Source organism: Lissotriton vulgaris, chromosome 10 (assembly GCF_964263255.1).
Source record: "Lissotriton vulgaris chromosome 10, aLisVul1.2, whole genome shotgun sequence".
NCBI classification, from domain to species: Eukaryota; Metazoa; Chordata; class Amphibia; order Caudata; family Salamandridae; genus Lissotriton; species Lissotriton vulgaris.
In genome coordinates this window covers 43,790,351-43,812,116 of record NC_141698.1, presented here as the reverse complement: position 1 = coordinate 43,812,116, position 21,766 = coordinate 43,790,351, and the positions used below count along the sequence as shown (strand labels likewise).

The 21,766-nt window shown below is 42.4% G+C and overlaps 1 protein-coding gene across 1 annotated transcript in view; it reads right to left on the bottom strand.

The window, feature by feature from the left end:
* Window positions 1-4,808: 4,808 nt before the first annotated feature.
* The window catches only part of LOC147684522 (extracellular calcium-sensing receptor-like), a 52,123-nt gene continuing 35,165 nt past the window's right edge, over window positions 4,809-21,766 (bottom strand). The window contains exon 7 of the mRNA XM_086939683.1: window positions 4,809-5,731. Coding sequence (XP_086795809.1) covers window positions 4,809-5,731 — 923 coding nt within the window. The remainder of the gene's footprint in view (window positions 5,732-21,766) is intronic.

The following is a 21,766-nucleotide window of genomic DNA, read 5'->3' as shown; positions in this document are numbered from 1 at the left end:
CATTGACCCTATACAATAATCGGAAAGGCAGGTATGTCATCACAGTTTACAAGTATGCCTTTTATTTATATTCAGAAAAATGCAAGAGTGGGCGTGTGATGCCAAGCGTAGGTTTTGTAGTGGAAGGGAATCCTTTAATACTTTTGCCACTTTGTGTGCAGTATGAATGCAAACTATGAAAAGTTGAGAGAAAAACCCTTTCCCATACTTAACCTCCCTCAGGAAGGCGTACATTTTTGGCACATAGCCCTGTCTACATTTTTTCAGTATATAGAGCTTTGCATCAAAAATAGTAAGTGGGCACAACTCATGGAACATCCCCTTGCGGCAAAATAGTACATAACTCTACTTTATCTTACATTAGGCTATTTTCCAACACAACACCTTGTCCTGGATTTGCACCACTTCTGTGATGCAAACCTAATGAAAAGTGTTAGTATATCCCCCTAAGTCTTTTTGAATATTTTGTGGCAACCTATCTTATACTGTGTAGAGCCTACCATACACTGTGTGTAATAATTCTTTTTAACTAAAGTACAGATTCACAATGGTTTCTCTCCCAAGCTGGGAACTCATAGATCTATAGACACACAAGTCAATAGTTCCCAGTGCCCAAACCAGTTATTCACACAGATATCTTAGGTAATCATTTTAAACAACCAGTTTTTCCTTTCATAATAATGCATCTCCCGCAGATAAATTTAGCTTGCATTTAGTTTTAATGTAAGGTGCCTGCATTTTTTAGGTCGAACATTCGAGACCTCTTGTATATACTTTAGTATATACTTATATGTGTATGTACTTTGTGGGCTCTGGAGATCCACCCTAGGACTTGTCTGCTTCCGCGTAGGGACTTTTTTTCTGTTCAACTGACTCTATTTAACTGTCTTAAAAGAAGACGACCCATCGAGGTCAGTAAAATAGCAGAATTGCTTTCTGCTGAGGGACTTTCTTTTTTTTATTTTTCTGGCAACAGCCTCTATTTAACTTTCTTGATAGAAAACGACCAGCAGAGGTCAGTAAAATGCCAGAATCACTTTAGCATTCTTCAGATTCCAGTCCATAGAAATTGTCTTCCACGAGCACCCGTAGACAATAATATTTTTTTCAAATCTTCTATTTTAGTGATCCTGATTTTATAATAAAAACAGAGCTTTGGCATATACCACTTCCTGCTGAAAGGCAGTATTTCTCTCCATGTGTTCCCATACCTGGCGTGTCACGCAGTGTGGTGCTTACTTTCCCTCCATGTTAAAATCAGTAGATGTTTCAACACCCAGGCTAATGTGCTACATAGCTAAATACATATCAGGTCCCAAAGACAAGACCGATTGCATTGTAAATTGTAAATTGATACTTGTATAGCGCACTACTCACCCGCAAGGGTCTCAAGGCACTTGTACGAATACCGCTGTGGAACCCATCCTGGCTTTCCCTGTGAGGCGTCCACTCCTGGGCACCCCCAAGGTGGAGGCCAGGCATCCTTAGCGTTGTGGGGGCCGTTGTGGAGATTAAGCAAGCTATTGCCCAGAGTTGCAGAGTGGGACTCCATGATTGGAATAGGCACCGAGGCGAGAATTATCAGGTCCGTGGAATTTTGAGCCCAAGACCCACCGAGGCGGGGAATTGAACCCTGGTCCCGGGCTAGACCTCTGCATCAGGGTCTGCCGCTCTAATCATAGAGCCACACTTCTCCACTAACAAATGCTTGTTTTATCTGGTCTTCAGCAGTTTAAGTTGGGCTGATGATTTCCATGTGTGCCCAGCTCCCTCAACTCCGCCTTCTTCTCAGCCTCCTGCAGAGCTACTCCAGCTACTGTAACATGCTGTGGTATGTGTGACAATGTAACCAGAAAATAGATCACATTTGCTGTGTTTTGTAGAAAGCCACACATGTTTTTATGCGTTGTTTACAAGTGACAGTTGTTACATTTTTGCATGACCAACAACCACAACACTTTGCATCATCTGCCAATGTAGAAAAAGCTAGAGGTTTGCGAAGTTTCATGGAGATTCATCAAAGAGGAGCCAAGGTATTAATGTTCAAAAACCCAGGAAATTCATAACTCTGGAAAGCCTAAATATAGCTACAGTGTGTGTGGGTGGGTGTGTGTGTGTGTGTGGTTATGTGTGTGTGGTTGTGTGTGCGTGTGGGGTTGTGTGTGTGGTTGTGTGTGTGGTAGTGTGTATAGTTGTGGTTGTGTGTGTGTGTCTGTGGTTGTGTGTGTGGTTGCAGTTGTGTGTGTGGGTGGTTGTATGTGGTTGGGTGGTTGTGTGTGTGTGTGTGTGTGTGGGGCTCTGTATGTGTGTGTCTCTGTATGTGTGTGGCTCTGTGTGTGTGTGTGTGTGTGTGTGTGTGTGTGCAGGTGTGTGTGTGTCTGTGTGGCTCTGTGTGTGTGTGTGTGTGGCTCTGTGTGTGTGTGTGGCTCTGTGTGTGTGTGTGGCTCTGTGTGTGTGTGTGGCTCTGTTGCTCTGTGTGGCGCTGTGTGTGGCTGTGTGTGGCTCTGTGGCTGTGTGTGTGGCTCTGTGCCTGTGTGTGCCTCTGTGTGTGTGTGAGTGGCTCTGTGTGTGTGGCTCTGTGTGTGTGTGGCTCTGTGTGTGTGTGGCTCTGTGTGTGTGTGTGTGGCTCTGTGTGTGGGTGCAAATGCAATAGGTCTCGCATTTGCGAGAGATTAAGCTATTGGCATTGTAAATGACAATGCCATTTATTTATCTGTTTTCAAAACCAACACATAAATAAAAAGTTTGTCATTTACAATGCCAATAGCTCTAACCTTTGCAAAGGCGAGACCGTTGCATTGTAAATGCTTGTTGTTGATTGTCAACCCTAATTCGCCCCTGCTGTTTTAAAACATTGCACTTAATGTTGTGCAGCAGCACAGTCATAAAATTACACACAACAAAAAACTAATACACGGTTAATACTTTTTCATTATTCATTAAGTTGTTGTGCTCTTGTTTGTAATGCAAGCATAGTCTCCAGATATAGATATAATTGTTCAATGGCTTGTGACCTTAGGTCTACAAGGGAGATGTAGCAGTACCTAGCACTTTTAGCATTCTTGAAGCCTTTATATATTTTCGAATATGTATACAAGTATGCTTAAGCAGCCCTCTTTTGGAATCGGGTTCTTCAGATTACGGTGGGGTTATAATCCCATAACATCCATTGCCAGCTCACGGTCCTATAACTCAGGTGAATTAAAGATGCAGAATGACTCAGTGTAGTGTTCTATGAATTGCTGAAATAAAAGTAAAATTAATTAAAGAAAATAAAAATTCACTTTGTAAATATAATTTGTATTTGTTTATCTTGCCCCGAAATCTTATAAAAGAGCCTTCAGCCACCTGTGTTTTATACATATATGTTTATTAAATAATAGTTAGACCCTATCACCTGCTATACATTCCAGCCTACATTTTAAGATACTTTCTTTGTATTTGTATTCATATATTCACACCCCTTTACATTAACATAGCCATATCTTTACTGTATACTTGCTATAAAAGCTTATAATATATTATTGTGTGCACTTTCTTTAAATAATCACTCCACTGCAACAAAAAAATTGCCAATAGCTCCAACTCCAACAAATGCCAGACCTATTGCATTGTAAATGCTTGTTATTGTCTACTTTATATTTTTATTTATTATGCTTTAATGAATTGTTTCCTTACCTTTCAGTATACATGGCACTGCCACTTCCTCACATTAATTGTTATTTTCTTGTTAGTTAGTTACATTTTGATATTTGCTTTTTATACATGATCTATGAAATAATATGTTAAAGCTCAATGTTAATATACCGGTTATTTTTCCTTTTGTATCCATACTCAGATTTAATATTTCAATACAGCATATTTAAACTAATTAAAAAATATCTGTTTCATTCAGCCAGGTGAGCAAGATTGGCCAGTCGACAGATGAGCGGAGTGACATTTCCGTAAAGTGTGACTTTACTTGAAATGAGTGTAGAGTGATATAATAGTGTATAATAGTGTATGTGGCACTTCCAAGGAAGAGGTTTAACATGAGAATGGAAACCACCAAGATAAATTGATTGTGACCTATTGGAGAGAAATAAATTCCTCCAAGCAAATGCAGCATCCTTGATAGCAATTAATTAAAGGGGCTGCCAGGGAATAGTAAGATCAATGGTATCAAATGTGGAGGAAAAGTCCAACAGTATCAAGACCCTATTGTCACCTGCATTATTTGTCACATGTAAATCATCAGCAGCAGAATGGGCATGCAATCAATAAAAATGCTCGTAGCTGTGAACATATATTAGACAGCTGAGTGGTAAAAAACAAAGCTGTGTTATATCCTTGTTAACATTGAGTTTCTTTTCCCCACATATTTTCTTTGTGCATCCTTGCCTCCTAAAAGCATTTCTTCAGCTTCTGTGTTATAACCAATGATGTCTCAGTAGGTCTTGAAATTTTACAAACCTTGCAGGTAAGTCGAGTCAAGTCATACCTGTCTGTGTAATTAGATTAGTGGAATGAAGAGTGTGCATCAGTGTCCTTAGATTCTGTGATTGCTCTCTGAAAACCAAAGCATTCCTCTGCTTGCTCCCTGAATAGTTGGTCCTTTTGAGTTCTTGATTATGGTGGAGATGGTTTTCTATAATATTGAAATTTGTGATTATAGGACCTGAAGTTGGCACCAAGCCGTAAGCACCAAGCAATTTGAACCTTGACTGTAATGGTCCCCTGGGATATAATGCACTACCTTACATGCTTTTGATTCCTTTTACAGCCTTATAGTTATGAAATATACATATTTCTTTGTTCAAATATTATTTTTACCCAATATGTTTATTGCAAACTGTTGATTTTCGGACTAAGCATTCTCTTGTGTTCAGCTCTGGTCTTAGCAAGATAATGTACATCTTGGGAGCAAATATACCATACATAAGGCCTGCCCCAGAGGACAAGATTGCAAAAATCTCAACAGCTACCAGATATTTTTCTTTTGTGCTGAGATAGGCTGGGATAAATGAAAGCCAGACACTGATGAATACCAGCATGCTGAAGGTGATGAACTTGGCTTCATTAAAAGTGTCTGGCAAATTTCGGGCCATAAAAGCAATAACGAAAGTTATGCAAGCCAAGACTCCCAAGAAGGCCAAAATGCCATAAAACATCCAGAAGGAACCCTCATTACATTCAGCTATAATTTTCCAATGGCTGACACTGTTGTTAAGTTCTGGGAATGGGGGTGAAATCCCCAACCATATGACTCCAATGGCAAACTCCATGAAAGAGCATATCATGATAATAAGATAAGAAGTCTTGGAGCCAATCCAGTTGCCTAAGTAACTGTTGGGCTTGATGGCCCTGAAAGCAGTTACTACCACAACGGTTTTAGCCATCACACAGGAAACAGCAATTGAGAAGGATATACCAAAGGTAACTTGTCTTAGCATACAGGCCAATTGACTAGGTCGACCAATGAAAATCAAGCAAGAAAGAAAGCTCAGCATGAGGGCAACAAGAAGAATGTAACTGAGCTGTAGGTTGTTAGCCCGGACAAGTGGGGTGTCTCGATACCTTATGAATATACTCAAGGTGCCAGTGGCATTGAAGAAGAAAAAGATGGCGAAGAAAGCCAAGGTGAGACCAAGTGGTTCTTCATAGGACAAAAATGCAATTATCTTTGGCATACATCTATCTTTCTTGTTGTTTGACCAGTGGTCACCTGGGCACTTCAAACAATCTAGGGAGTCTAAGGAAAAGAGCAAATAATACATGTTAGAAGTGAAACAATTATTTCTATGCAAGATAGTAAAAGTAGACACAGTAAGAACATTTGAAACATGCTTCAAACCAACAACTTATTATCAGAAAAACACTAAGGAGGCCAATTACGATGGTGTGCAAAACTTTCCACCTGATTCCTTGTCAGAATCAGTTCTGATTTGAGATCGGCTGATCCACACGACCGATGCTTCCAAACACCGTTCAGTCTGACTCCCATTGACTTCTATGAGAGCCCATGTTCCGACCAACAACACTCGCTCCTATGGGGAAAAGGTACTTGCGGAAAACCTTGCACCCTGTCACAGGCACCTCATGGTGACTGCCACACAGTGCATGGATTTACAGGCGATCCTTTGGGTACTCCCTCAGCCCCAAACCGGTGGCCTCAGGATGAACTGGGAGCCTGCTAGGGGCGCCCAATGTTAGTTTCAGACAGCCTTCTCATGTTGGACAGTCCAAGTCGGAAAGGCTGTTGGAATCTAACATCGTAATACATCAAAACACTGTCGGTAAAGCTGTACGATTCGGCTCCTAGCAACACAGATTCTCCGCAAGCCAGTCGGAAACGATTCAGAATGACCGAATGGTTTCCCTTCTGACCGTGAACATCGTAATTGGTCAGGCGGATTGGATTCCGACCGAGTCGGGCGGATGAGTTCCGACACAGTCTAGAAGATTCTGACTGTCGGTCGGAGGCTTTCTGCATGATATCGTAATCCGCCCCTTAAGTAACATGGCTGTAATTAGGACTAGTTACGTAGTATACGCTAATGCTGGAAATTAGGTTGGCTTTCTCAGGGTAGCAAATCAGAGCAGTCCAAGGCTCACTCAGGGGAGATGGTGTGGGCAAATAATCACCATTAGATGGCATGCAATAACACTCAATAACTGATTCTCCAATCAGTGGTTTCTCATTAGAAAAACGAAAAGTATATTTCTTATAAACACACTTCTAAATACTGCTCATATATTTACAAATAAAGACATAAGGCAGATCAAAAATATCTTGGATTACTGTCAAGTCACATTTGACCTTAATGAGGAATAATTCTCTAAATCACAGTGCCCCCTCTACCTAGACTAGACAACACATCACAATAAAGGGGGGTATTACTTTAGCTAAAACAGGCTTATTGGCATTATCAAGAGTTTACCATATTACAAGAACAACAAATCACATGTCACACCATCATTTTGAGCGTAAATGCAATAATTAGTATTATCTATGTATTAACGTTGTGCTAGTCAGCGATACTATGTCGGTGCTCCCATTCAGGCAAGAGCATTGCTGTTCTTGAGCTCTCGTGCAGCGGGACCCCAGAAGACATTCTTCTCTTTATGGGGGTGGGGAAAAAGACGTGCTCTCCCTTTGCCTTTCTTAGCAGGGTCCCAGAGATGGGGTCCCAGGCCCACTGTATTTGAACCAGCCCTGGGTTGTAATCCCTGGGCTCCATGAGCTCTGAGGAGGCGGCCCCATATAACCCCCTCCCTAGAGAAAAAAACCCTGGCTCACCTAAAGGGTATTTTCAGCTCATGTAGCAGAGCGCCACAAGCTCAGTTTCCTAGAAAAGGTCAAAGGTCACAAACCTAGCCGCATGTAGCAGTTCTAGAAGGTCTCCTGGCCTACAAAGTGGTGAACCCTGCAGGGAGCTGGTTCTGCTTGCTCCCTTCACCTGTTTTCCTTCAGGTCTTTGTCTCTGGGAGCATAAGGCCAGGCCTTTTCCCCCAACTGAACCTCTGGGGATGTAAGTGGGTCAGTCCCACTGGCCCTTGGAAAGACTCACTGGTCCTGGTGACAACTGGGAGCAGGGTCCTTAGTCATTTCGGGCATCAGAGGCTCCTCCTTCCAATTGTCCATGGCTGCTGCCTGCAGTCCCAGGGGACAGTAGCAAAAACCACAAAAACACCAACAGCTTTTTTTCTCTCTTGAGGTAGAATTTTTTTAAAGGGGTGGAATATTCCAGAAACCAGACACCCTTTGTCAATCCTAGGGTGCCACATCACCTCTCCATCCCTGTCCTAAACCTCCTGCACAGTACACTAGGAAAGTGCAAGGTGGTGTCATCCAGAAGTCACTAGTCACATATGCTCTTGAGGTCTCAGCTCCCCTAACATCAATACAATAGCCTTTCCAACCAAAATATCAAAGAGGAACCCCTTCAGTGCTGGCTCCAGTTGTCTGTGCTTCCTCCTTTGTTCAGTGGGCCTGGGCTGCCCCCAGCCTTCGTACAGTGCTACGGGTAATTAACAGATGCAGACTTTCATCTTCACCCATTCCTCCTCAGGAGCTGAAGGAAGCACTGTTATTTACCCCTTTTGTGTTGAAGGCCTTTGTTTCTGCTGCTGGAGATCAGATTACTTAATTTGGCCATTAGGGTGACAGAAGGTATGTTTTCTGATCCAGAGCTGATCTAGAGAAATATGACTATTCTGGATGACCTATAAGATGTACATTTATGGTCTTGAGATCTGCAAACAGCAACCGGGTGCACCCTGTCCACCCCATTTTCAGGACTGTCCTATTGTTTTATGTGCATAGCCTCCACAGTCATGAAGATACTACTTGTTAAATAAGTTTGTCAATACCAAATAGTTGTAAACTCACACAAAAGTGTACGTTTACTTTTGTGAATTAGGCCATCAGTTGTTATTATTATATTTATTATCGTTCGTAGAATAGCACACAATGAATAATAGCTCATTGTGAAATACAAGTGTGTGTGCTTGTTCGTGTGTGTCGGCAAGTATAAGCCATGCTGAGGGGACAGGCTTGGTCTTCATAGCATGGGTTATACATGCCCACCCAACATAACATACCTATTATTATGTGGACCAGCCACTGTCCGTAATGAAGTGCGTAATTACGATTCTAACTACTATTCTAACAGAATCAGACAAACATCTTTCTGAGGACTTGTAGTGTGCTTAATTACTTTCAAGCGAAGTGAGTGTATCAATAAACTAAAGTCTCAGTTAGATTTGTCTTGGTCTGCTTTATAAGCTATCATACTATCAAAACGCATGTGCAGTTAGAATACTAATAACACACTTCATTACAGTCAATGGCCGGTCCTCTTACTAATAGGTATGTTATGGTGTTTGTCTATATGTTTGTGTGTGTGTACGTTTGTGTGTGTGCATCTGTGTGTGTTAGTATGTGTGTGTGTGCGTGTGTGTGTGTGTAGATATGTGTAGTAATTTCTGAGTTTTAGGATGGTGCACTGTAAAATATATGACAGTTCTGTCTGACTCTAATATTTCTACCCACAAGAGAACAACTTAATTGAAGGAGTGAGAGCCACCTTTCAGTTCCCAATTTCCCTTAAAATTCATAGTTTTCTTTTGTGGCTTAGGAAGTAAACCAGGTGTAGCTCAATAATGTTGGGGGACATAAACATATACTAAATTGATCCTTCTTTTATTGAATGTTAAGTTATACTCTGTTATGCTATGTCGTATCACTCTATGTTATGCTACATTGTGTTATTATGTTATACTATTATATGTTATGGTATGCTATAGAAAACCTACAAATAGTTCTGTCACCCACAGGTTGTCAAGGCCTGGTATTATATCAGAAAATTGTGATTAAATAGCATCCTCTGAAGATATTGTTGCCAATATATCAACAAGACATGAACATAAACTGCACGGAAGGGATATTCATATTACTGAAGTCAAAACATATTCCTAGTTGGTCACAGTCTAAGCTATCGACTGAAGCTGTTTAACCCTGATCAGACTGGAGAGTTTCAAACTATTTTTGACAAAAGAGATCTTCAAATATAAAGAGAGTATTTTTTAAAAATCTGTTTTGTTTGCTTGACTAACAGATCAAACAGGACCTTTGTGAACACTTACAGAACACATAACCCTGGGATCTTCTTGAAGTTTTAAGGAAAATTAGTGCATTACCTTTCCAAGCAAGATGGAAGTATGAGATCTGATTATTTAGTTTCTGGCCCTCTCAGGGATTTCAGGCTGTATGAACTTGTTAGCAAGAACTGTACATCAACAACCCATTGCCAAAAATAGGGCAATTGAAGGATATACAATTGTTGGTGCTTTTATGATATAAATGTAAGTAACTTGGTCCACATTCTATTTATAGTATTAAAAGGTTTAGTCAACATACCTGCTTTGGTGTTTAAAGGGACTGAGAGTCTGATGTTTAAAGGTATTATGTGGATGCAAAGCCTGTGATTTGCAAAATCAGAATAGACTTTCTGAATCATAAATGAACTTTTACGACCCTGCCAGAATTTCAAATAGGATGGGACTTGACAGGGGAATCTCCCTCTTATTTGCGATTAGGAGATAAATGCACCACTGGTTTGTGACTGATATCGCTGCCAAATTCCAACACCTCATCAAAGGAAGTTCTTTCTATCTGACCTATAAAGGGGACACAGTCATGACGCTGCTATCGGTGTGGGGGGGGGGGGGGGTCAGTTTTAGACCTTGGTATTCCCCCAAATGTTTTGCCTTCACTCCTCCTGTTTTGCTGATTTTGTTTTCAAATGAAGGGGCAAATCAAAGGCATACACATTAGCTGTCATGAGCATACGATAGCCTTATATGCCGACAATGTTATGGTGACACGTATGCAATCCCTCTCCTCTCTCCTGGTATTACTGGAAGAGCTTTAGGCCGTTGGCACCTCTCATGGTTTGAAGTGGATGTCAAGAAATCCCAAGCCCTCATTCTCATGATCCATCAACAAGATAAAATCCACTTGGAGCGCCAGTTCCCACTCCAGTAGGCAAACCAATGAGACATTATTTGAGGCTTAAAATATGTATGTCACTGGAGAAAATGTTAGAGCATAACTATGCTAAGCTCCTTGGTACAACTCACCTGGACCTACAGACCTGGAGGGGGGTCGGCTTTCATTATCCGACAGAAGCGCTGCTGTGAAGATGACTCTCCTACCCAAGATCTTATATGCCATGCAGACCCTCCCGCTACAGCCACCACCACTCTCACTCATCAAACTACAGTACGCGTTGGAGACCTACATCTGCTGGGGCAAGAAACCACACATGAGTAGGAAATTAACTTATTTTTCTTTTGATGAGGAAGGCCTGGGAATACTGTACCTCACCCACTATTATTTAGAAGCCAAATTATGTTATATTGTGGACATGCACATACCACTGTCACAGAAAAATTGGTGTTTCAATGGCCTAGGTATTGCTGGGCTCCATGTCTGGAAGGTTTCCTGGCTCCCCAAGAAACACAGATTCCCTGGTAAGTACATATCACCAGTTACAAAGGCCACAATGGAGGTATGGTGTGAAGTATTGATTGGCAAAGGTCTTTTCACACCATCCCTCCCATTGCTCTCCTTGTTGGTAGCCACATTTTCCCCAGCACAGTTGGGCAGCACATACATCTCCTAGCAAGAGGCCTATTTTAAATGAATTGGAGATCTCTTTGACCATAACAGACTTGTGGATTTTCCACAGGTACAGGAGAGCTACGGAATACCTGCCCAGGCGGTCAGACACTACTCCACCATTCAACACTGGGTAACGCAACCAAATGTAAATACATATTATATGTTGAATGAAGCGACAGATACAGCCAAGACCCCTATTCAGCAGCAATGGGAATCGGAACTGGGACGCTCTTTCACCCCCAAGGAATGGTCTTAAATCCTACTCAGAGCATGCATCTCTTCCTTTGGCCCAGAAGGCAGAGAGGTGATGCTCGAAATAACCCATTATTGGTAATTTACCCCAGAGAGTGTAGTGAAAGGGAGGCATGGAAGCAAAGATGACTGCTGGCACAACTGTGGGCACACAGCCATCTCCTCTTTTCCCTGAAACTCAAGCAGTATTCATTAAAAGAAATGAATATGATTTTCAATACAGATAGCCACAGCCTTCACAGCTATATCCTATCAGGGTTTCCGAAACCTACCCCCTGCATTCAGCTAAAGGGAAGACTATCACCATGGCATCGAATGCAGCCAAGCGACCATCACCTCTAATTCGGGACTGACTACACATCAGACCATAAAGACTGACTGTACAGACTCTGGCACACTAGTTCACTGGAAATGTTCTTGACCTCACTTGATAAAAAGCTGGGCCATATCTGTAAAATGTGGTATTCATGCCTTTTTCCTCCAGACTGTCCATTAACCTGTCCAACATACCTCTGAGTTCTTTGACTAACAAATCATGGGCCCAGATAAGACTTCCGTGAAGGTCCTTAGTTACGGTTGTGTTTAAGTGACGCTGTACAAGGTGCAAACATGCAACTTGCATGGTGGAGATTGCCCCTTCCCCTGTCTGGAACTTCTCCTTGTTACCCTGCCCCATTTAACATCCCACCTCTTGGCAGCATCAACCACTTCTCTCTCTTAAAGCCCCTTTACCCAGTTGATCCATCCCCCCTCTATGTACCTCGAAGGCCTATGAATGTAGGTGAGGGTATGTGTTATTGAGCAAAACAAATAAATAAAAAGATTTTAATCTAAAATTAACCTACATGTAATTGGTACAATTAATTTACTAAAAGTTCATAGTAAATGGTACCACAGGTAGCCAGGACCTATAAATTAATTGTTACTAGTGGGCTTGCAGCACTCATTGTGCAACCCACTAAAGCAGCTCATTAAAACATGGCTCAGTCTGCCACTACAGCCTGTAGTGCAGTTTTAAACTGTCATTTCGACCTGGCAAAAGAATCCTTTTGCCAGGCCTAATACTTCCTTTAAAATACATATGTCACCCCTAATGTAGGTCTTAAAGGTTCATAGTGCAGGCACTGTATTTAAAATGTACACCATGTGTGCTTAAATTATATATGTCCTGGTATGAAAATCTAACACTGCTGTGAGGCCTTTCTCCCCTATTGACTATCACTGAGTTACCATATTGCACTTATTAAGTGATTGGGAGCACCTAGAGATATCCTGTTTGCACTCAAATGAATTGCAATTTAAAATCCTCTTCAAATGTAGAGTAGGATATTAAGTAATAATTTAGGAAATGCCTCTTAGAAACTAAAGCAAAAAGGGATGATGGATGGAATGCTGATTATTGTCAAACATTCACCCCCCTTCCCCTATCTGGGTAAAATTAATTGTTTTCATGCTCACCATGTCACACCAGTTTGGACCATTCCCATGGGAAGCAGGGTCAACACTGATTTGCAAATGGCTGGAACCAAACTGGGGTGGCATGGTGAGCAAAAGAATGGTGGATGTAACCCAGATCCCTTGACTGAGGGAGAGTGTTTGAAAAGTTTCAGCCCTCCGTCCATCACCTTGTTGTGTTTGATTTGTTCGCCCCAAGTGGCCAAAGGTATGCCCAGACGGGGGTCCCTTGCTAGCTGTGTCACTGCATTCAAGGTAGTCTGGCTGATGAGTGGTGAATGTATACAGCCCACTGGTCCCAGGATGCTTGTTTCCAGTTCAGGACGGACCTGGCCTGGCAGTTTGGGCTGGACTGTGTCAGTGGGGAGCAGGATCAACGCTGATTTGCATGTGGCTGGGTCCAAACTGGGTTAGCCCGGTGAGCTAAAGAATGATGGACTCACCCCAGATCTCTTGACTGGAGGATAGTGTTGGAAAAGTTTCAGCACTCCGCCTATCATCTTGTGTTTGGACAGGATGGGCCATCCTAGCAGGATGACTGAGAGGAGCTGTACGCAGCCCCACTTACATTTCAAAGATCTTTGAATCCTGCCCACACAAAGGAATGTGGCGTCAGGCCTCCGCAGTCTTTTTTCATCTCAGGCAGAGTGGATCATTGACAGGGGAAAAGAAATTACATTCCAGGCCCAGATGTTGGGGTAGGACAGGGAATCCCCGCACACAGAGCCTGGCATCAGGCATAAATATTGGCCATCCAGAGCTACTCTCCAGAGTACTCCATGGCCTATGGAAGTTACAGAAGAAGGACTTCCCAGCTGACCTGCTTCACTGGACCTGCATGAGCATTGCTGCTGAACTCTGCCTATAGCCGTGCCTCCCAAGTCCTGACCCTTGGCTGGCATCAGAGTGTACTTATTCCTGTGTTAGTGTGGGCTCCATCAAACCTGATGCAGCAAGGCACAGGACCTCGCATCAAGGGGCTCATAGTTTGATTGGTGAACGTATCAGAACTGACGCAGCGCAATGGAACTCTTGCATAACTTCACATCGCAGCCACTAGCAGCTCCTGATTATCAGCCTCATCAGAAAGGACGCATCGTGATGCAGCTTGATGCAGGACCTTGCATTGGAGCCTTCACAACTCCTCATCAAAATTGACGCAACTTGTTGCAGGACTTAACAGCACTGCACAGCCCCTATTTGGAACAGATGCAGAACAATGCAAAGCTTTACATCAGAGACATAAGTTAAAACTCTCAGCCGGCAACCCGAATACTTGCATCTGACCCATGCTCCATCACGGTTGACCTGAATGTAGGACTTTGGGCCATAGTAGGAAGCCTACTTGCGCTCGCAAATGCTGAAATTCGTAGAATTTCAGCATTTGCGATTGCAATTTGGGCAGTGTGCTATGTAGCACACAAAAACCCACATGCAAAATAAGGAATCTCAAAATTTGCGATTCCTTATTTTGCTATTGCATTTAAGGAATCGCAAATTGCGATCCATTAAATTCAATGTAGGAAGCACCCAAGTTGTGTGAATTTTGGCTTAAGGAATCGCAAAATACCACCAACTTCAGGTTGGTGGTAGTTTGCGATTTCTTTGAAAAATGCACTTTTTGGCATTTTTCAATGTGCCATGTGGGTCACATACATGCCCTTAGGGCATGTATGTGGGCCGCATGTGCACACATGTTAATTTCAGGGGTGCAAAAGGGTGTCCTATTGACACCCTTACAACCCTGAAATTGCATTCTCAATTTGCGATTCTCTAATTGAGAATCACAAATTGAGAATGTCTTCCTATTCATTCCTATGGGCCTTCTAGCCCATAGGAATGAATGAGAAGAAATAAGGAATAAGTGGGATTCGCAAAAAAAATGCTAATCCTACCTACATTTTGTTTTGTGATTCTCTAATGGCGATTCCCTAAAAATAGCAATTTGAGAATCGCAAAACGAAAATTACCTACATATGCCCTCATGTCCTGATCTGGCATTGATTTTAGATTTTTCTTGTGTTGTGTTTTCACTTTATTGCTGTTTCTGTGCTGCATGCATAATTTAAAGAGTGCCTCTAAGTTAAGTCTGACTGCTTTTGTGCCAGGCTACCAGATGGTTAGGAACTGGTTAATTTAGTGTCTTTGGTGATTCACCCAATGAAGGATTGTGGTTGTGGCCTGAGTGGGGCTTTAACCCCCCTGATCACATAACACAATTTCTTACACTTTTCAAATGGGTAACTGTTGTTTTTGTTAAAACAGCTATGGGGCCTTTTGCAAATGTTAGGTGAGAGGTCAGCTTCCGCATGAAGGCCTCGATTGCTTCATTTGCAGCCTGTCATAGACAGGGGCTGGCAGACTGTGACCTGTATATTTAATATTCATTAGGAAGGTATTTTGCACCACTCTGCAAATGTACAGTTTACAATGTGGCCCATTTGTAAATGGGTCACATTGAAAATTGCATTCCCATTATCAAATCAGTCAGCGTTAAAGTTGTATATCTCTGGTATGGGAGTGGGAATAGTACATCGGGCCCTGTGACATACAGAAGTTCAATCTTTTGTTCAGCATTATCAGGCTAGAAGTATTATTATTATAATTATTATTATTAATATTATTAGCGCTATTATTATAGCAATCCCTAGCATTATTATGATACTGGTGCCCATAGGTGAGTTTGTTCATGATTATGCCCGATATACATCACCTGCGTCTGAGCAGTATGGGCCCGCTTCACAGAACTAACTTAAGACAAAATCCTAAACTTTCTACTTTTGGTATTCACAGAAGTTAGGATTTTGTCTTAAGTTTGTCTTAAGACAAAATTAAGACACACTTAAGACAGACTTAAGTTAGGATTTTGTCTTAAGTCTGTCTTAAGTCTGTCTTAAGTCTGTCTTAAGACAAAATCCTAACTTCTGTGAATACCAAAAGTAGTAAGTTTAGGATTTTGTCTTAAGTTAGTTCTGTGAATTGGGCCCAATGTCTGTGTGCATATACAACAGATGGTATTCATGAGGGAGAGGGTTGAGTTGACCTAGTAGCTATTCATGCTATGTATACTCGCTTGGCCAGTACATAGGAAAATAAATGGTAGAAACAGCCATAGATATGTTGCACATTTATAAGATGAGCAGCATTATTGCTACTGCATTTCCCTATAATAGGTACCATTTGCACTAGGGACAATGAGCACATCAAATAGGCTCTGATCAGTTCCAGTCCACCCCTTGATGGTCACACCATCAGCAATCCCATTAGGGGGCTGTTACTTGTGGCAACAATAGGGGTTTGCGGCCACTAATGATTATCATCCGCCAAGGGTAATCCATCCCCCAACCAGTAGTGCACCAGGATGACCCTTTGCAGAGTGGTTGAGAAAGGGAGCGGTCCTCCGACGATGCCTTAGCAGTCCGGCTGTGGGAAAAGGCAGGGCATCTGTGCACGTCAAAGGCATGCCTCTACAAGCTTCTCACCATCTCAGTGGCACAACAAGGTATATATATGCTGGACTTCGGACTCCACCGCTTCAGTACACACCTGGACCTGTGAATACTCTGCCAGGCAGAAGGACTGCTGTGCTGCTACAAGGACTGCCACTCTGCTGGACTGCTGCCCTTCTATGCTGACCAGCTGCCTGCTGCCCACTTCCCTGGGTAAGAAGGACTGGACCAGCATCTCTTGACCCCATACTCCAGAGTGAGTCCAAGGGCTAGTTGTCTGGCCTCCTGATCTGGAGCCTCAGGGATATATCAGGCTTCCAACAACCTGGCATCTGCACCTGGACTCTGACGTTTGTGAGTCTACTCTGCCAACTGCTGCTACCCCCAGTCTTGGACCCTTGAAAATGAGTTTAAGGTCCTCTGATAGCCTCTGTGGATCAAGAAGAACCAATACATCTCCTCTGCTGCAAGATGCAAGCCTGAGCAGAACTGAAGCATAGCCACTGCGACGTGGATTGGACTCTATCACAAAGTTCGGTTTCGTATCACAGCTCTTTGGATCCAACCCATCACCCATCCTTGATGCCGAACTTCCCATAGCAAGCCCTGTCAAAGGGATCCTCAACAATGACACAGGCCCCCGCATTGTAGCCTCACGGCATCTCAGAACCAACCCATTGCTTCGACTGTGCGACGCATCTTTGATGCGTATCCTTGCAATACTCCGCTACAGTGGACCTAGCTGGGTCCCTGTAGCCTGACCATGCCCCATCATGGTTGGTGTGAACTTTTGACTTTGTTTTGATCCGGTGCAGCCAGATGCCCACAGGTGGTGCATTGTGCTTTTTGGCTCTATTATCACTAAAATCTAAAAAATTGAATATCTCCAGTCGTATGATTGGATTTTTGTCATTTTGGTCATGTTTTATTTATTAAAGAAGGTTACAAGTTCAAAACAACTTTATTTCGATTCATAACAAATCATAAAAAGCACACAGACACAAATACATTATCAGGGGAATACAGTTACATTGAATAGATGTCACTATCAAAATAGAGCAGTTAAAATATTTACAAGTTTAAAAAGTGAAACAGTTTTTCAATAATTTCATAGGTTATCGCCAATGATGTTATGTTGTCTGTTTCCGGTACGTTTTTTAAGGCGAAAAGCAGCTACCAAAAAATTTGCGACACTAAACATTATTAGTGGGGAGTCTAGCCTTTTTAAGTAAAGTAGAGCTGGTTTGGCTTGGACAAACCCCTTGTTTTTAAGCAACGGAATAATATATTTTTTCCTAGGCAAGGCGTAAATACTGCAAAAAAACATAAAATGTAAAGTGTCCTGCAAAGAATAACTGTCACATTTGCAGACGGGTAAATCCTCGGGCTTAGCCCACACCTTAGAATCATTTAGCAGGAGATGGATCTGGTTAGGTCTTAGTTTGGTTAGTAACCAGCGGTGTGGCGGGATTGACACAACCGTTAAATAAGGTTCAATGGCCATGGTAGTCTTAGAAATATAGTGCTCCCTCACAGTGGGTTTCACAAGCTCGCTGCTCTCCCGCTCTGTTTCTCTCAGTTTAATAAAAGTCATTTTGAACCATTCCAGGTCGTCTTTAACAATACATTCCGGTTTGCAGAATAAATCAGGGCGGCCCAGGGAGCTTAGGGTTTTTTTAATGTATGCAAGCCACAGGATATTTTTCATATTTCCAAGCGTAAACAGTCCCTTAAGATTGTATGGTTCAGGGTTAAGTTAGAGTTCAGCCACGTTCTTAACCACATGAGAATTGGGGACTGTTTGATGATGTCACTTATGTACCCCTGGCCTAATTCCATATGAACGGAAAAGGTAGCCGTGGATTGTGGCCAACCTAAAAGCATACGTAGAAATCTGTTTTCTTCTACCTGGATCGCTTCTGCGTTGTTGGTGTAGCCCCAAATGGAAGCCCCGTACCTTGCTACTGCAACAGATTTAGCTCTATAAAGTGCTAGCATTGCTTCCGTAGGTTTGCCGCCCAGTCGTTTCGCAAAACCGGCGATAGCAGCTGCAGACCTTTTCATGGCGTTGACTTTAACCGTTATTTGGGGTGCCCAGGTGCCAATATCGTCGTAAACCACCCCCAAATAGGTAAAAGTTTTTACGCTGGAAATTGGTGTATTGGCACAAAAAAAGGACTTCAGGTTCTTGTTCTTTCTCCCGCCCACTGACATAACGTGTGATTTGTCTGTATTGATTTTTAAATCAAGGGAGGTCATGAAGGCGTCAAAGGCCGCCAATAACCTTTGTAGCCCAAGGGGAGTACGTGCCACAAGCACGGCGTCATCCGCGTAAAGGAGGACCGGGGTGGACAGTCTTCCAAAACGCGGGACGTCTAACGTTGCCAGATCCAGTGTGGATTCAAGATGGTTTATATATAGTGTGAATAACATTGGGGCGAGGATGCACCCCTGTCGCACCCCTCTAGTGGACTTGAAACCAGCAGTACAAGCTCCCTCCTGTGACATCCTAATAGAGGCTTCCTGGTCCCGGTGTGCTTCAGCCAGAAAATAAACCAAAGAATGGTCCATCCCCAGGTCCAAGAGGATTTCCCACAGCCTGGACCTGTTCACCAGGTCGAAGGCTGTGGACAAATCCATGAACCCTAAGTAAACTGATCCACTGGATGCCACTGTATATTTGCCTAGGATCAGGTGTAGGTTGAGGCACTGATCCTCAGTCCCTCTTCCCCTACGAAACCCATATTGGGAGTTAGATAAAATATTGTTGTTGGCAGCCCACTCATCAATCCTAGCCAGTATCACTTTCCCCAGAATTTTAAAGGAAGAGTCGATGAGTGAAATTGGGCGGTAACACCTCGGGTCTCCCCGTTGGCCTTTCTCAAAAATGGGTATGATGGTGGCGTGTGACCAGGAGACAGGCAAACTGTGATTGGTGGCGGCGTTGAAAACATTAGTCAAGATATTGGCCCAGAAGGAGGTGTTGGCCTTGAACATGTCAGCTGGGACGCCATCCGGGCCTGGCGCTTTTTTCCCTTCGGTATTAATTATGGCCTTCTCTACTTCTTCCATGGTGAAGGAGAGTGCTGACTTGGGGAAGTTAGTTGTGAGCAGAGTGGGAGTTTCACATATGTGATCGCTCCCATAGATGATTTTGAAATGTGCTAACCAGTCCTCCTCACTAATATTGGCCTCCAAGTTATCATTAGCCTCACCGGAAAAAAGAGGATTATTTATAATGGCCCAGAAGCTAGCACTGTCTCTTAAAGTTGCCTTTTCCATTAGAGTAGCCCATGCATCCTTTTTAAGTGCATCTTTGCGTGCATGGATAGTGTTATTGTATTCTTTTCTTAATCTGGCCACTTCCCCCCTATCCCTTGGAGATTTTTTCAGTTCTTCCAGGAGGCAACTGTGTGCTTTTGAGCAGGCTCTGTCAAACCAGCCCTTATGTGGTTGTGCGTTCTTTCTGGATTTGACAGTTAGTTCTTCAGAAACTAAAGCACACATGGTGGCAAAAGCGATAATCACTTCCTCCCCCTGTTTAGAGTTATCTTGACAGATATCGATTTCTTTGTGGGCTTTGCATGTTATGTTATTAAAAAACTCTACAGGAACTACTTTAGACCACTTCACCCTTCTACCTAAAGAAGGTTATATTCTTCTAACATGGCGTGGGATCCTTTTGTGGGGTGTTTTCTCTTAATACTGTTTAAATGACAATACCTATAACAGGCATTAAACACCTTCCGCATTGTACTTTTGTTTATCTGATGTTTATGATAAAAAAAATTATGAGAATTAGCATCTCTCAGCATTTGGACAAAACCTGTCTGCTTGGATTGAACATTTCCTGTAATCAACTGATCCACTCTCTGTGTTATTAGCTTGGATCTTGAGAAAGCTTTTATTCATCATTCAGTTCTGCCCCAGGCAACCTTTCGGTAAGTTAGTGATGCTTTAGAAAATGCAGAAGTTAAAAACTCAATGACAAATTATTGAGCATGCTCTTCACACAGCAGTGCCTCTTGGTGCTAGGTATTATAACAACCCAATTCATATACACTCACTTTATCAACCTTTGAAGGGTGAAAGGCAGAATGGGCTTACAAGAATCTAAATCTGTGACTGCAGATTGCACACTGATATCAGTAGTGTCATATTAACTCACCGAATTGCTTCTTAGCTATATACAACTAATATTACGTTTGTCTGCTATGTTGCTCACGTATTAGTAAGTTAATAACATATTTGACTGTTTCAGCAATAAAGTCACTAACCTGCTAGCCAGTAATTTAAACCTGAGCTCAACCCCTGGTAGCTATGACACAGAGCAGACAAGACAACACAATAATTAAAAAAAACACTCCGAGCTAGTAAAGTGTAATAAACGTAAAATGGCAAAAATACAATATGGAGAATCAGAGATATTAATTTTTGAAGACACAAGGAAAAAGAGAGCAAAAAATTACTATTTATACAGCAGAGGACACAAGCAGGGTCCAATTCAGTTCCATTTGCAGCCTTACCAGAGGATCCCTAAGGCAGCCATATGACACAAATTAGGCATGACGAACATTGAAGCTGTTCCTGTGCTTAAACGATTCTTGTTGTGGTTGTGGCATCAAATATGGATGAAACCCAACCTTGTAACTTATCTTAAGCCTGTTTGAGCGCTGTGGCCAAGTGGTAACTCACATAGTCTGTCATTACGAAATCATACTGCAAGGTCCTTAATATGCATGGGATGTCACAAGTTCTGGTCTAACCCAGAAACAATGGCTCCTTCAACCTTAGAAGTAATCAAAGAAAAGCACTTGTCATGGTGGTCCCAAAACAAAAGAGGCAAGCTGTAAATATTGTTCAAGGCAATTAAACCCATTAATTTTTATGAGGGATACATACACCAACTTTTTCCAGCAACATAGAGAGACTATTTAAAAAATGTTTAGGTGAAGGTCCCTCCCAGTAAAGACCCTCAAAAGGTACTAGTTGAACAAAGACCACAATACTACCTGCAATTGTATGTAAGGTGGTGAAAAAACAATCTTGCACTTTATGCTGCTATGCAACTTCTCCCTAACAGCATGGAGGCTATATCTTCCCCTGCATTTAAAAAATAATTATAAAAGGCACTGCACTACTACCATGAATGTATGCCTCTGTTGGTCTTGGACCTTTCTGCAGTGTCATCCCCAAACGCTTTGTCTTCACCCTCCTGTTTACTGAACTTGTCTTTGCTGGCTTTCACAGCTGCACAGTTTAGCACTGGTAACCAGTGTTAAAGAGATTGTGCTCTCACCTTAAACCATGGTAGAACTTCTGGCTTATACCCAATTGGCATATTTAATTTACTTAAAAGTCCCTGGTAAATTGGTATACCATATACCCAGGATCTGTAAATTAAATGCTAATAGTGGGCTTGCAGCACTTTTTTGCCACCCCC